Source organism: Camelina sativa, chromosome 12 (assembly GCF_030686135.1).
Source record: "Camelina sativa cultivar CO46 ecotype springtype chromosome 12, ASM3068613v1".
Lineage (NCBI taxonomy): Eukaryota > Viridiplantae > Streptophyta > Magnoliopsida > Brassicales > Brassicaceae > Camelina > Camelina sativa.
Genome location: NC_141891.1, coordinates 36,305,639 through 36,321,292, shown reverse-complemented (window position 1 = coordinate 36,321,292; position 15,654 = coordinate 36,305,639). Strand labels below are relative to the sequence as shown.

At 40.6% G+C, this 15,654-nt stretch overlaps 2 protein-coding genes and 1 non-coding gene across 3 annotated transcripts; 1 reads left to right on the top strand and 2 right to left on the bottom strand.

Moving 5' to 3' along the window:
• Positions 1-601: 601 nt before the first annotated feature.
• Positions 602-1,721, bottom strand: LOC147933175 (uncharacterized). The gene is made up of 3 exons (XM_087477323.1): positions 1,385-1,721; positions 1,045-1,237; positions 602-932 (listed from the first exon to the last, which is right to left on the bottom strand). Exons 1-3 carry the CDS (start codon positions 1,719-1,721, stop codon positions 602-604), a joined length of 861 nt encoding a protein of 286 aa, XP_087333449.1.
• Positions 1,722-12,606: 10,885 nt separating this feature from the next.
• On the bottom strand, positions 12,607-14,181 carry LOC147933173 (uncharacterized). Its single transcript, XM_087477549.1, has one exon. It carries the CDS (start codon positions 14,179-14,181, stop codon positions 12,607-12,609), a length of 1,575 nt encoding a protein of 524 aa, XP_087333675.1.
• LOC147933174 (small nucleolar RNA R71) lies at positions 13,526-13,632 on the top strand. The gene has a single exon (XR_015576710.1). It is a non-coding gene; the product is annotated as a small nucleolar RNA R71 (small nucleolar RNA).
• Positions 14,182-15,654: the final 1,473 nt, after the last annotated feature.

Here is a 15,654-nt window from a genome sequence, read left to right as displayed (position 1 = left end):
GTGTGAAAGAAATTTGATTGAGGATTGAAGAGTAAAAGAAACTAAACAAAATATGAAATGCAATGATATTTACAAGTGAAGGTGATAGTGGTACCTCAAGGATTGGAGAAGAAGTTGTCCACATCCTCTTGCATGCTGTCAAAGGTGTAGTTGGGGTCTTGTTGATCACTTGGAGATGGAGATTGGGGCAGCTCGACGACGGCGATCGACCGGCACTCGGTCGAGTGCGTGCTCGAGTGGGGGGGTCGAGCTGGACCGCGTGTCTCTATTAACTGTCCCTTCCTCTTCTATTCAGACTCCCTTGCTTCCCTGATCATGAAAACATTAAAACAAAAGTCAAAATACCAAATTCCTAAGCAATATATACAGGGATACCTTAGGGACTTCCTCCGTAGTGAGCTTGTTTAGAGTCACTAAGCTTGACTTCTATAGGTCTTCAAGCTTGAGGGGCATCCTTGAGAAGCATTGTGCACTTCTCATGTGTGTCTTTCTCTCCCAAATACTTAACTCTCTGACCATTGACTGTAAACTCACTACCATCTTTGTTGAGAAGTGTGACAGCTCCATATGATAAAATCTCTTTTATTTCAAAAGGACCTCCCTATCTAATTTTCAACTTCACAGGGAATAACTTGAGTCTTGAATTGTAAAGCAAGGCTTGATCTCCAGGCTTAAGGTCCTTTATGAGAATCTTCTTATCATGGAAGGCCTTAGTCCTCTCCTTGTAGATTTTGGAGTTTTCATAAGCTTCCAATCTAATCTCCTCAAGTTCATGCAAATCAAGGCTTCTTTTAGCTTGTGCTGTTTCAAGATCCAAGTTCAGAAGTTTGATTGCCCATAGAGCCTTGTACTCAACTTCAACTGGAAGGTGACAAAACTTTCCATACACAAGCTGGAATGGGGTTCTTCCTATAGGAGTTTTAAAAGCTGTTCTATAAGCCCAAAGTGTTTCATCAAGTTTACTAGACCAGTCTTTCCTTGTTGCTCCTACTATTCTTGATAGAATGGCCTTGATCTGTTTGTTTGACACCTCAACTTGCCCACTTGTCTGAGGGTGATAGGCTGTAGACACCTTCAAAGATCTTATTGATGAAGTGTGTTCCTCCATCACTTATCACAACCCTTGGGATTCCATACCTTGGGAAGATTATGGTCTTGAAAAGTTTAAGAACCACCTTGTGATCATTAGTGGGGCTAGCAATGGCTTCCACCCATTTGGAGACATAGTCCCCTGCCACTAAGATGTAGACATTCTCATTTGAAGGGGGATTAAAAGGTCACATGAAATCAATTCCCCACACATCAAATATCTCAACTTCAAGGATTGGATTTTGAGGCATCTCATTCCTTCTTGTGACATTCCCCATTCTTTGGCAAGCATCACACTTTGTGATGAACTTATGAGTGTCCTTGAATAATGTAGGCCACCATAGGCCAACTTGCAAGACTTTCTGGGCTGTCTTGAAAGTTGCAAAATGTCCTCCATAAGCAGAGTCATGGCAATGTCCTAACAATCCTTCAACTTCATTCTCTGCTATGCACCTTCTAAACAATCCATCTGATCCCTTCTTGTATAAGTAAGGTTCATCCCAATAGTATCCATTGATCTCTTTGAGGAGCTTTTTCTTCCTATAGGGGTCCATGTCTACTGGGATTTCCTCACACACCTTGTAATAGACAATATCAGCATACCAAGGTAGATCCTCACTCTCTAGTGCCATCCACTAATCCATCTCGTCCTGCTCGATCGGGCACCCAAACAGACTCGGCCGAGTGCCTGTTCGAGTGGTTGGTCGAGTTGTGAGCCGTGTTGTCCCAATCAGCATCAGTTTCTCCTCAGGCATTGAATCATCAATTGGAATCTCCTCTTCTATCCTCATCCTGGACAAGTGATCAGCTACTCCATTCTCCATCCCCTTTTTATCAACTATTTCCATGTCAAACTCTTGAAGAAGCAAAATCCATCTCAACAACCTTGGTTTTATATCCTTCTTTGAGTAGATGTGCCTCAAAGCAGCATGATCAGTATACACAATTACCTTGGACCCTACTAAGTAGCTTCTGAATTTTTCAAAGGCAAACACAACTGCTAGGAGCTCTTTCTCTGTTGTTGAATATCTTCCTTGAGTTTCATCCAAGGTTCTACTTGCATAATGAATCACGTGCAACCTCTTGTCTTTTTTCTGTCATAGGACTGCTCCTACTGCAAAGTCTGAAGCATCACACATAATCTCAAATGGAAGATCCCAGTTACGAGCTTGGACTATTGGAGCTGAAATCAAAGCAGCCTTGATCTCCTTGAAAGCCTTCAAGCAATCTTCATCAAAGTTGAACTCAGTTTCCTTGCAAAGCAACCTTGTCAATGGCCTAGCTATCTTTGAAAAATCCTTGATGAATCTTCTATAAAACCCATCATGACCAAGAAAGCTTCTTATGTCCTTGACTGTTTTTGGTGGTTGAAGTTGAACCATGACTTCAATCTTTGCCTTATCAACCTCAATCCCTTTCTCTGAAATCTTATGACCAAGAACTATCCCTTCTTCAACCATGAAGTGACACTTTTCCCATTTCAAGACTAGGTTTGTCTCTTCACATCTCTTTAAAACCCTGCACAAATCATCAAGACAAGAAGAAAAGGAGTCTCCATAGACAGAGAAGTCATCCATAAACACTTCAACAACATCCTCAATGAGATCACAGAAGATAGACATCATGCATCTTTGAAAAGTTGCTGGAGCATTACATAATCCAAATGGCATTCTTCTATAGGCAAAAGTACCATATGGGCATGTGAATGTTGTCTTCTCTTGATCATTAGGATGAATAGGAATTTGGAAAAATCTAGAATATCCATCCAAGAAACAGTAGTGAGTGTAATTAGCTAGTCTTTCCAACATTTGATCAATGAAAGGAAGAGGGAAATGATCTTTCCTAGTTGCTGAATTAAGCTTTCTATAATCAATGCACATTCTATGTCCTGTAATGGTCCTAGTTGGAATTAATTCATCATGATCATTCTTTACTACAGTGATCCCTCCTTTTTTTGGGACACAATGAACTGGTGAAACCCAAGTACTATCAGAGATAGGATAGATTACACCATAATCAAGCAGCTTAAGGATCTCTTTCTTAACTACTTCTTTTAGGTTGGGGTTTAACCTTCTTTGGGGTTCAATGCTGGAGTAAGATTCATTTTCAAGATGGATTCTATGCATGCAAAGACTAGGTGAAAGGCCTTGAATGTCATCCAAAGTATAACCAATGGCTCTCCTATACTTCCTTATCTCAACAACTAGCAAATCAAGTTCTTTCTTACTCAATTTAGCATTTACTATAACAGGATAAGTAGAGTTCTCACCTAGAAAAACGTACCTTAGCCCAGATGGGAGAGGTTTGAGCTCTACTTTTGGTGCCTTTAGTTCAGACCAATCATCTGTGTAGGACTCGGCGTTGCACTCGGTCGAGTGGCTTTGGTGCTCGGTCGAGTGCGTGCTCGAGCTGACGGTCGAGCTATCTAAAGTTGCTATTTGAATTGACCAGACTTCCTCTCTTTGTGCAGGTAATCCCTCAAAAACCTCTGGATGATCTGATTCTCGACAGGAGTCCAATATCTCTTCATAGGCCTTGGTTTCCTTATGAATGAATCCTTCCTCCCCACTTTTGGTTAAAGCAGTTCTAAGGTGATATTGTTCAGCTAGTTCTTCCATCAATCCTCCTGATAATTTTTCCATCTCTTCAGTCCAAAAGACTTGCCCTCCAATGGTTGGTTTCTTCATAGCTTCTACAATTTGAAATGTCATTTTGAGGTCCTCTCCCAAGTTAAGATCAATCTTCCCTTGTCTCACATCAATTATTGCTCCTGCTGTAGCTAGGAAAGGTCTCCCTAATATCAAAGGGTCTTTTGGTTCTTCATCCATTTCCAAGACTACAAAGTCTGTTGGGACTTCTACTGCTCCAACTCTAACTGGTAGATCCTCCAAAACACCATGTGGTAGTCTTATTGATCTATCAGCTAAGATCAAGGATATATTGCATGGCTTGTTCCTTGTATACCCTAGGCGCTTAGCAACTGATAGAGGCATTAGGCTTACTGAGGCTCCCAAATCACATAGGCATCTGTTGAAGGTTAAAGGGCCTATAGAGCAAGGTAGAGTAAAGGAACCAGGATCTCTTAGCTTTTGAGGATTCACTTGCTTTGTGATGATAGCACTGCATTCTTGGCTAAGAATCACCATCCCCTGAACTTCTTTGATCCTTTCCATCACAGCATCTTTCAAGAATTTCTGGTAAGGAGGAATCATCACAAAGGCATCTATTAGAGGCATTCTAAGCTCAATCTCTCTTACTTGTTTGTCAAACAATGCCTTGTATTTCTCAACCATCTGCTTCTTAAATCTTCCTGGGAAAGGTAGTGGAGGCTTGTAAGGAGGAGGAATGAACCGGACATCTTTTTCTTTGGAAGTAACTGGCTTAGTTTTTTCCTGAGACGCTGCTCGATCGGGTGCTCGATCACACAGGGAAGAGCCTAACCTTGAATCCATCTTCACTCACTCCATTAATCTTGGTAAGACCACAGATTCTGTCAAACTCATCAAGGTGATCTAGTGGATCCTCCATTGGCAACACATGGAACTTGTTGGCTTGAATCATGGAGATCAATCCACTCTTGATCTCAAAGTTGTTGTTTGGCACTGTGGGAGGCACAATACCAGCTCTTTGGTTGTGTGTGTTGGGTGCATCTCCAGCACCAATGTTCCTTGGTCTTGGAACTGGATCTTGCTGCTCCATTATGATTGGAACCTCTTGCTGTTGTTGAACTACTCTCCTTCTCCGATTTCCCAAACCTTTTGACAGCCTATGGATGTTGTCAAGAGGCTTTTGTAGATTGTCTTTCCCCTTAGACCTTGTGTGCATCAACAGACACGAGCACAGACTCGAACAGGTTCACAGTTGAGCTCAGGCTCGTGTAGGCGGTCAAGGCGACTGGGAAGTGGTGTCCAAATAGAGACGGCTTCTGACTCGATCTGGTGCTCGATCACTGCTCTGTCGAGTGGTGGTCGAGTGGTTGGTCGAGTGGGTACCTGAAACTCAAGACAACCCAGCAACAGAAGATTCGAATCCAGCAACTTCACAAGTGTATAAACGAACTTAATCTTAGACTAATATGGATCCTAAATGTCACAAAAACACACTTAAATGGGCAACATCGCCAAATTGAAACAAGGTTTTTTTTGGGTAATGGATGATGAATGTATGCAATGGTGAGATATGAATGAATGGATGGTAAGGTGTTTCAATTCCCCTTATGCAGTTGCAGTATAAGAGGTGTCAATCCTATCTGAGTGTTTGTGAACAATTAAGACATGCATATGAGACTAAGTCAAGCCAAATGTAAAGGTTGTTTGTCACTAACAATCCTATGATGAAAATGCAAAGTGAAGAAAGTAAAACTACAAGAACTAGATGCTAAATGTAAATGGAACAGAATGATTATGACTAATATGAAGCTAGAACAGAAATAGAAACTACAATAATGAACTAATGCGAGACAATAATGAACAGGACAATAAGTAAATGCAACAGAAATGCAAATAGAATGAGACTAGAGATAAAACAAAACGACTACAAATCATAAACCAAAGTTCTGGGGAAGAACTCGAGCAAGCACTCGATCGAGTGTAGATTGAGTGCAGGGTCGAGCTGGACTAAACGCAAAAACAAAGCAACACAATAAAAACAGAGCAATGCAAAAACGAATCAAACAACAAGCAAGCAACAAGATTAAGACTTAAAAATCAATAAACAAAGAAGGTCCTGAGGAGGGATTCATGGGCTGAACTAATAATTGTGGTTATCTAACTTGGTCAACAAATCTCAAGCAAACTTTGAGCTAATCTCTAGACATATTATTCTAAGACAAGTTTCATCCCCTCTCATGGCAAGAAACAATCAAACCTATGCATCTCTAGACTTGTTCTCACAAAGTAAAGAATCTACACAAGCAGGCATTAAGCAATACATCTCAAACCAAACAAGACCTCTAATCTCTTAGCAAGCCTAATGGTAATCTCTAGATCTAGCCTTATCTATCCTCCTTAAACATTGGTGTGATGCTAAGATGCTTGAAATCAAACCCTACCTTCTCAGATATAGGATCAGCATTAAGAACATCTAGCCTAGAAGAGATCTACAACAATCAAGCTTGACCAAATCAAACAAACCACAAGATCAATCCAGCCTAACCCATCCTCAAGATCCTAGAGAACTACTCACAAGAACACATGATGAACAAAGTCAAAAACCCAGAAAAATACGAAACTTGCATCATTAGAAAGATGAAACAAAGATCTACAATATTGGAGAAAGAATCAAACTCGAATTCTCAATATTAAGAAAGTTATGAAACCAACAATATTGAAGAATTTAGTCTTTTCTCCTTAAAAACAAGTACAAGATCTAAGAAAAATAAAAGTGCAAAAGGAATAATTCCCAAAAGGGTAAAAACTAGGTTTAGAGAATATCTAAAAAGCTGGACCCTTTTGGGTGGCTGCAGGTACAAGGCTTTATATAGGAGAGGGAGTGGAAGCCCTAAAAATACTAAAAGACAAAATAGTCAACGGCTCGGTCAACTCGACCTGTGCTCGGTCGAGTGGCAGGTCGAGCTGGCTTCTCTCGTGCATCCTCCACTCGGTCGAGTCCTCCTCAGCACACGGTCGAGTGTCTGGTCGAGTGTGCGGTCGAGTTGGACTCTGGACCTTGGTTCTTCAGCCTTAACTCTCTTGCTTTTCCTTCATGATTGCTTCACTTCTCCTCAGCATTGCTTCCATGCTCCTTAAGCTCCAAAATCACCTGATTATGCATGAAAAGATGCAAATGCAATGCAACTAAACTCTTATGCATGATTAGTCCTAAAGCTATGCATTAATGGTGAAAATGGCTAGCAAAAGATGCAAGAGATGTGAATATATTAAAGGAAAACATGGTAAAATATATGAACATCACTTATGCAAATCAATCCATTTCCATGATAGAGATTCTATGCTAATCAAGTGATAATCAACAATTTCCAAAGGTAATCACAAGACAAGCATGCATTAATATCAAGTCTAAATACCACTAAGCACCCTAATCATCAATTTCCATTGGCTAGGTAAGCAAAGCTCTTGAAAAGTTTGGTTCAGGAATTTCATCAAACACCTTGTGGACATGGAAATCCTAAAGTCTAGATTCAAGCTATCTAGCATTATTATCACTAATCAAGATAGAAAATGCATAAATAAAGCCCTAGACAACAAAGATCAACCATCTATCTCCCTAATCTACCAAGCCCAAAATTCCTAAAAGATCTACTCACTCATGGTTATGATCACACAAAGGAAAGAGTTTTGTCTTCGTGAAATCATAACTAAAATTGTAGAATAGGAGATTTGAACGAGAAATTGCTATTAAAAACTGGGAAATCAACCAAGGATTCAATAAACCAAGAGTAAACAAGCTTAAGAACCCTAAGTGGCTGCTAAAACAATAGATAAGATAAGAGATAAGTCTCCTTCATAGGTTTAGAGTATTTATAGGAAAGTAGAAGAGAGACTAGGTCAACCCAAAACAAACTGGGTCAAACCCGGGTCAAAAATAAAACAAGTTTGGTAATTGCCCCAGCGGCCATGGTTTGGCCGCTTGTCTTGGCCGCTGGTGCATCCGTTTGCCTCTTTGTGAACTCCATCGGCCATGGTTTGGCCGCTGGTGCATGGCCGCTGATGCATCCGCACTTCCTCTTATGAACTCCATCGGCCATGGTTTGGCCGCTGGTGCATGGCCGCGGATGCATCCGCTCGCCTGTCTATAAGCTCCATTGGCCAGCTCTTGACCGCTGGTCCTTGGCCGCTGGTGCATCCGCTCGTCTGCTTATAAGCTCCATCGGCCAGCTCTTGACCGCTGGTCCTTGGCCGCTGCTCCATTCGCTCAATGCACGTCTTCTGGCTGTATATACGCTCACTAAAATAGGTATATCTCCTTACACACAGATTCGATTGTCCTGAAATTTCTTCCATTGCAAGGCTTACTCAATTTACAATAACTTTGCTGAAGAACGCCAGAGCTAAATCTCAAGGAAAGGTCTTCATACGAGTCGATCTTTGAGGGACGGCAGACTGGTTCCGAATCATCAATCATCTTGTGCGCATCCAAATGTGTGTCTTCCATTATATTGCTAATTCTTGACTTATTTAGCTCCAAAGCACCCTTTTCTTGTACATCTCTACTCCACCACCTGAGATACCAAATTTGATGCTAAATGCAATCTAAACAACCTAAATGCTAATGAATATGCACAAAACAATGAATAATTAAGCTTTAAAATCACATAAAAACACAAGATATCAACTCCCCCAACCTTATACTTTGCTAGTCCTCTAGCAAAAACCAAGTGGAAAACAAGGGAGAGAGGTTTAGAAATGGGATTCAGAACCTAATGGTATGAGATAAAGGATTCAAACCATAGTCCTTAAATGTAATTCAATGGTGCTAAGATCAATCAAAGTCCTTACAAATATTTTTCTATGCTTAACACAATGCACCACTCTAGTTCATCTTCTATCTATTGGCAAAGACTTGCAATCCTATTGAACATCTCTTTCACATTCATTAAAGTGTTTGGTGTGATCTTGCAAATGGAAAATAAATCAAGCTCAATTGGTTTAAGGGAAAGGCTGTTTATAAAGTGGTTGGAAATGGTGATTTTGGGTGGTTAACTCTCAAACAAAGAGGAATACTAGACAGTCATGAAATCTATCTAAGACTGAGAATAATTTAGGCATACAAAGCTTAGCTCTTGGTGTTCTACCCACCTAGAAAATTTTCTACCCTTTTTCTCATCCTTCTTTCTCTTTTTTTTTTTTTATTCAAACCCAAAAACTCAACTTTGATCTCTTAAACCCCTTTTTGTAACTTATGGTCTTATTCTTTTTGAATATCTCTAAGGCTATTCTTTGTTTTAAACATTAGCTCATTTTCTTTCTTATTCTTTCTTTGCTATACTCCCAATCTCATTTGATTTTCCTTTACTCTTTTCATTTTGATTCTAGGAGATTATAACAATACTTTCTATCCCTTTTCTTTGAGACTTAGAGCTTATAACCAAACTTAACCTTAGAGACTTTTCTTTTCTTTTGACCAAGTAAACCTTTATTTCCCTTCTTATTCTCTCTTGTTCCCAAACTTGAACCCAAATCAACATTCTAACCACCTATTTCTTTCAAAACCAGTCCTATTAGCTAGTTATAAAGATTCCAAACCTAGCTAAACCAAGAGCCAGTTCTTTGTCATTCTCAATACTGTCAAGATTTCACAACCTATAGTATTATCAAGAAAAGACCTCACTCAACAAATCAATACAAGGCTTGAAAGAAAAGGTTTGGGGTTCAAAGGCATGGCAAGAGAATGGGTTAAACAAAATAGAGTGGCAAATAGAGATAGTTAACCCAAATGAAAGTTCCATGAGCTAGCATTCATAGTCCAGATGCAAGATAATTTAAAGATCAAATTAAAGTCCAAATAATATAGAGATGCAGCAATGATCAAGCAAGCTTTACACTAGAAGAAAATGCTTTCAAGTAACACAAAGCTTTTAAGCCTAGATTCTTCATTTTTTCCCAAAGATTAAACAAGCACCAATGAACTATAAATGAGGGCTGTGGGTTCAATCCTAAAACTCTACTTCTAACAAGGTAGCTTCATTATTATCCCAAATGCAAATGCAAATGCATACTAAATGCTTCTAGACTCAATCCTAAACACAAGAATGAATATGCAAAGCTACATGCATTTGTTTTTGGTTTTTGAAAATTTTCAAATTTTTTTTTATTTTTCTCAAAACATAGCTATTAACAATGCATCACACAAAACATGAAAATCAAAACAGAACACAATGTTAGATGGTTAGTCCCTCCCCCAAACTTAATTCAAACAGTCCCTGTGTGAGAAAAGTCCAAGAGAAAGACTAACAAAATAAAGAAAACAAGACCCAAATGATATGTATAATGGAAAGTTAGGACCATACCTTGGCCCTAGTTGTGAACCTTAGGGAATGGAGTGATAGGAGGAGCTTTAGTGCTCCCTTGAGATTCTGTTGAATTGGTGGAAGGAGATTGAAGGTTGATAGTAATGACACTTGAGAGAAGTTCATGAAGCTTATCCTTGTCATAATGATAGTTGGTGATGTGACCCGAGGACACGGTCACGGTACGATCGCGGTACGGACGCGGCTTGAGCTCTCGGTCAACTTTCAGTCGGTGAAACTTTTCTCGGCCGAGGTTCTGGGCTTTGGATCTAGGAGAGAATCAAATGAGGGAAACGGAGTTTGAAGGAATTCAAACAAGCCGTTCGGGAGATACGTCGAGAAGCCACGAACGGTTCAATCGGACAATACAAATGCGGAACGAGCGGGTGGACGTCTACGAGGGGAAACGATAGCGGGGATGATTTGAAGTGATTCGTGGGGAACTCGAGAACTGATGAAAGAGGACTCGAGTTTAGGAAGAGGACAGATGGAAACGAAGTGAGGGGAAATACGGATGGATCGAATGATGACACAAGAGGTTTGGCTCTCCTCTTGATACGGTCTCTAACAAGGGCGAACCCAGTTCGCGGCTTGTTAGGGTTTTCTCAAGGTTCAATCCCGGATTGAAGAAAGAGAAGAGTGAGACAAGTTTCAAGAATCTCTCTTGAGGAAAAGTTTTATTTTCATACAAGTCTAAGGAGGAACAAGGGCTTAAGGAGAGTTTAAATAGCTAGGTCTAGATAGGAGCTTAAGGACACGCGGATTCATCTTGATCCGCACATCGTCCTTTTGACGTGTCCCTTTTACAAAGAGAACACATCGCCACCTTTTGACTAACACGCTTAGCCACAAACACTCTCCAACGTTCACAAACATAGGATCAAAAGAGAATATTCTCAAGTTCAAAATTAAACCAAAAATAAGAGGGAAAGAGAGATAACCGCCTTGGCCTTGCGTGTGAAGCAACTTAGCCTTTAGGCGTTTTGCGTTTAGCTCCATGCCTCGTTAAAACCTTCTCCGGTAAACCCATTGGGACAAACCCGGAGTGAGGAAAAAGAGTACACTTCCTCGCTTAACGACTTGACCGTCTTCACTCTTGGGTAAGAGTGAAGACTAAGCGGACTGAGCCTTCGGAGTCTTCGTGGGGTGGCTGGTGTTGGACGTAGGTTCGGACAAATAGGTTAAGCCGCTGTTTGGCCGCCTTTGCTGAGCTCTTGGAACGTGTGGTTGCTCCGGGAAGGATCGTTGGAGCCTTGGCCGCGTCTGAAGAGGTTGCCCTGGTCGCGTCCGATGCGTCTTGGTCAGGCGTCTCGGTCGCGTCCGGCGTGTCTTGGTCTTCTTGGCTGAGGTCGCGTCCTGCGATCACATCAGTTGGGATCTAGCTTGGCTTTGAAACTTGCAAAAGGTGAAGAAGGACCTTTGTTCTTCACTTTGTACTCTATTGCTCCATCAACAAGCCCCAAGGGATGCAAACACAAAGTCATAGGAGAAGAAACAATGGTGGGAAGCTGGTTTTGTTTCTTCTTCCTCTTCTTCTTGTCAACAACTTTATTTCCTTGACCCAAATCCCCTTCTCTAGAATCTCCTTTGAGGTCATCAAATAAAGAGTCTAAACACTCACCATCCAAAATGTCCTCATCAAGCTTTGTAGTCTCTTTATTCCCCACTTTATCAAATTTGAGCTCTTGATGTTGATCATTCAAGTCTCTTTGCTCTTCCTTAGTTCCCACTTCTTCATTAGTGATTGTTCCACAAAACATTGTAGAGGAAGGTTTGATAGGATATGATTTGTTGGGATTCACTTGAAGAAGAGTTACTCTCTTATTTGGGAAATCAATGCTTGCCCCCACAGTGTTGAGAAAGGGAGTTCCTAGTATGAGAGGGAGCTTGTTGGTTTCTTTCATCTTAACTATCATGAAGTCTGTTTGAACTGTGCAATCCCCAACCTTCAGTGGATAGTTCTCAATCAAACCAAGTGGTGAATTTGAGGAAGCATCTCCAAACATGATGGAAGAAGAGGGCTGCTTCATGTCTTTGATCCCAAGACTTTTTACCATCTCAAGTGACATTACATTGACACTTGCTCCTGAATCACATAAGGCATCATCAAGTTGTAAATCACCAAGTGAGCAAGGTATAGTAAATCTGCCTGGATCTTCAAGCTTGGAAAGTGTTTTTGGACTGGGTTGTTGTTCACTTGGTAAATCAAAAATTCCCATGATTTCTTCCACCTTTTCTATGTTTGCTAGAATAGCTTTGATGAACTCTATATGGCTAGGAACTTGAGACAAGCTATCCACATAAGGCAAAGGTGCTCCAACTCTATTCATATTAGCTCTGAAACTTGAGAGCACTTTCTTTTTAGCCTTTATAAGAACCCTTTGTGGAAATGGAATTGGAGGACTATAAAGAGGAAGAGCAACACTTGGTTCATCTTTCTTTTCAACCTCCTTGGAAACTATCTCCTTACCCCTTGATCCTTTCTCAGTTTTCTCAACTTTAGCAACCACCAAACTCTCAATAGCAGAACCATATAGGAGAGAATAGATCTATTCAATGGACCTTTCATTCTCATCAGCATGGCTATCCATTTTTGATTTTTCTAAACTCATACTAGTAACCATGTTCACTTCTTCCTTGAAGATGGCATTGCAAAACTCCTTTGGGTTTGGTTCTGATTTTCCTGGTAGAGAACCCATTTGTCTTGTTGAAGAGGAAGAAGTTTGTCCCTGGACCTGTGTTTGCAACCTCTCAATCTTAGCATTTAACTCACCATAGACATTCTCAACCTTGTTGTGCATGGCTTTCATTTGTGTAGCAAGTTCAATGGCACCTCTTCCTTGTCCTTCTAGGAGTTGTCTAAGTAAAGCATTTGTGTCATCTACTTGACCTTGAGGATGTGGTGCATTCATTTGTTGCTGAGGGTGAGAATAATTTTGAGGCTTGGCTTGGTAGTTTCCTTGAGGTTTTGACTGATAGTTGGGTTGGGAAGGAAAACCAGGTGGTTTTTGTGGTGGATAAGTCTGATCTTGTGGGTTCTCCACATTGGTGCTGCGGTAAGAGAGGTTTGGGTGGTTGCGGTAATTAGGATTGAACTTGTTATACCCTTGGCCACCTACATAGTTGACTTCCTCTTGACCTTCAACACAAGCTTCCATGCCTTCTTGATAAAGTTCACATTCATTGACAAAGTGAACTTGCTTTTGATTGGCCAAAAGCATCTTATCCATCTTGTCATTCAATGCTTTGATCTCCTTTCTGTGCTGCTCATTCATATCAGAATAATCTCTTGAGGTTCTATCATAATCTTCTCCATAGTTCCCATCACTTTGAGCAAGATTCTCAACCAACAACATCCCTTGTTCTGCATTTTGGCCCAAGAAGTTTCCATTGCTTGCTGTATTAAGAAGCATTCTATACTTAGGCAAAACTCCTCTATAGAGTGTACTCAACTGTGACTCTTTGGAGAGACCATGATGTGGACATTGAGAGATGTACCCCTTGAATCTTTCCCAAGCTTCACAAAAACTCTCATTTCCCTTCTGAGCAAAGCTTGATATCTCATTCCTTAGTCTTGCTGTTCTTGTAGTAGAGAAGAATTTGGAGAGAAAAGCCTTCTTACATTGATCCCAGGTGGTAATGGTGTTGTGAGGCAGATTCTTTTCCCAAATGTGAGCCTTGTCACCAAGAGAGAATGGGAAGAGGCGCAGCTTGAAGGCATCTTCAGAGATACCATTGATCTTAACAGTCCCACAAAACCTATCAAATTGATCCAAGTGATCAAGAGGGTCTTCCATTGCCAAACCATGAAATCTTGATCCTTGCACCATGTTGATAAGACTGGCCTTGATCTCAAAGTGATTGTTCTCAACTGGTGGAGCTCTAATACCAGTTCTATGTCCATTGACATTTGGTGCATCATAGGCTCCAATGAGAGGTGCTTGTCTTGGTAAATGGTTTGGAACTCTGTCATCATTGGGCTGGTCATTTCCATTATGACCAGCAGCAGGAGGAGGATTGTATTCCATAGCTTGTCTTGCTAACCGGCGATTCTCTCTTTCCAAACGGGGAATGTCTTCAACAGGCTCTAACAGATTGGCTTGACCTTGACTTCTCAAGTTCATACACCTTGCAAAAGAGAATTCAAAACACCAATGCAAACCAAGTAAGTACCAATGTAAAAGAAATGAATAGGCTCAAGCAAAGTTGAAATCCTAATGGTTAAATTGAATGCAAATGGGCAACGGCGCCAAATTGATGTAGTAACTTTAGTATCAATTATTATCAATCCACAGTATCAATTAATCAACTCACTAAGAATACACAAAGATGCTTAATCTATTCTTAAACAGGAAAATGTTCTTTTGTCACAATCTTAACTAACAAACTGATTCAAATAAAGAAAACAAGACAAATCAAACAGAGCAAACTCAAAGAAACAGAGCACAACTAGCAACAAACTTTAAATCAAGAATAAACAAGTGAACCTTGGGCAAGGTAATTGACTTGGGAGATAGCTAATCAATCCTAGATGTCTAAGCAACAATCAAGAACAATCCTATGGCTAAGAACACTTATTGAAACAAGGTTTTTTTGGTGGCTAATGGATGATGAATGTATGCAACGGTGAGATATGAATGAATGGATGGTAAGGTGTTGATCAATTTCCATTGGCTAGGTAAGCAAAGCTCTTCATCAATTTCCATTGGCTAGGTAAGCAAAGCTCTTGAAAAGTTTGGTTCAGGAATTTCATCAAACACCTTGTGGACATGGAAATCCTAAAGTCTAGATTCAAGCTATCTAGCATTATTATCACTAATCAAGATAGAAAATGCATAAATAAAGCCCTAGACATCAAAGATCAACCATCTATCTCCCTAATCTACCAAGCCCAAAAGTCCTAAAAGATCTACTCACTCATGGTCATGATCACACAAAGGAAAGAGTTTTGTCTTTGTGAAATCATAACTAAAGATTGTAGAATAGGAGATTTGAAAGAGAAATTGCTATTAAAAACTGGGAAATCAACCAAGGATTCAATAAACCAAGAGTAAACAAGCTTAAGAACCCTAAGTGGCTGCTAAAACAATAGATAAGATAAGAGATAAGTCTCCTTCATAGGTTTAGAGTATTTATAGGAGAGTAGAAGAGAGCCTAGGTCAACCCAAAACAAACTGGGTCAAACCCGGGTCAAAAATAAAACAAGTTTGGTAATTGCTCCTGCGGCCATGGTTTGGCCGCTTGTCTTGGCCGCTGGTGCATCCGCTTGCTTCTTTGTGAACTCCATCGGCCATGGTTTGGCCGCTGGTGCATGGCCGCTGATGCATCCGCTCGCCTGCCTATAAGCTCCATCGGCCAGCTCTTGACCACTGGTCCTTGGCCGCTGGTGCATCCGCTCGTCTGCTTATAAGCTCCATCGGCCAGCTCTTGACCGCTGGTCCTTGGCCGCTGTTCCATACGCTCAATGCACGTCCTCTGGCTGTATATACGCTCACTAAAATAGGTATATCTCCTTACACACACATCCGATTGTCCTGAAATTTCTTCCATTGCAAGGATTACTCAATTTCCAATAACTTTGCTGAAGAACGCCAGAG

What these genes read in the sequence shown, in the direction of transcription:
- LOC147933173 (XM_087477549.1), bottom strand. Translation starts at nt 14,181, where the DNA reads ATGAACTTGAGAAGTCAAGGTCAAGCCAATCTGTTAGAGCCTGTTGAA.
- LOC147933175 (XM_087477323.1), bottom strand. Translation starts at nt 1,721, where the DNA reads ATGGCACTAGAGAGTGAGGATCTACCTTGGTATGCTGATATTGTCTAT. An exon ending in TCATAAGTTCATCACAAAGT is followed by an intron (nt 1,238 to 1,384) that starts GTGATGCTTGCC and finishes TCTACATCTTAG; the next exon opens with TGGCAGGGGACTATGTCTCC. An exon ending in AGCCTATCACCCTCAGACAA is followed by an intron (nt 933 to 1,044) that starts GTGGGCAAGTTG and finishes TTGGGCTTATAG; the next exon opens with AACAGCTTTTAAAACTCCTA.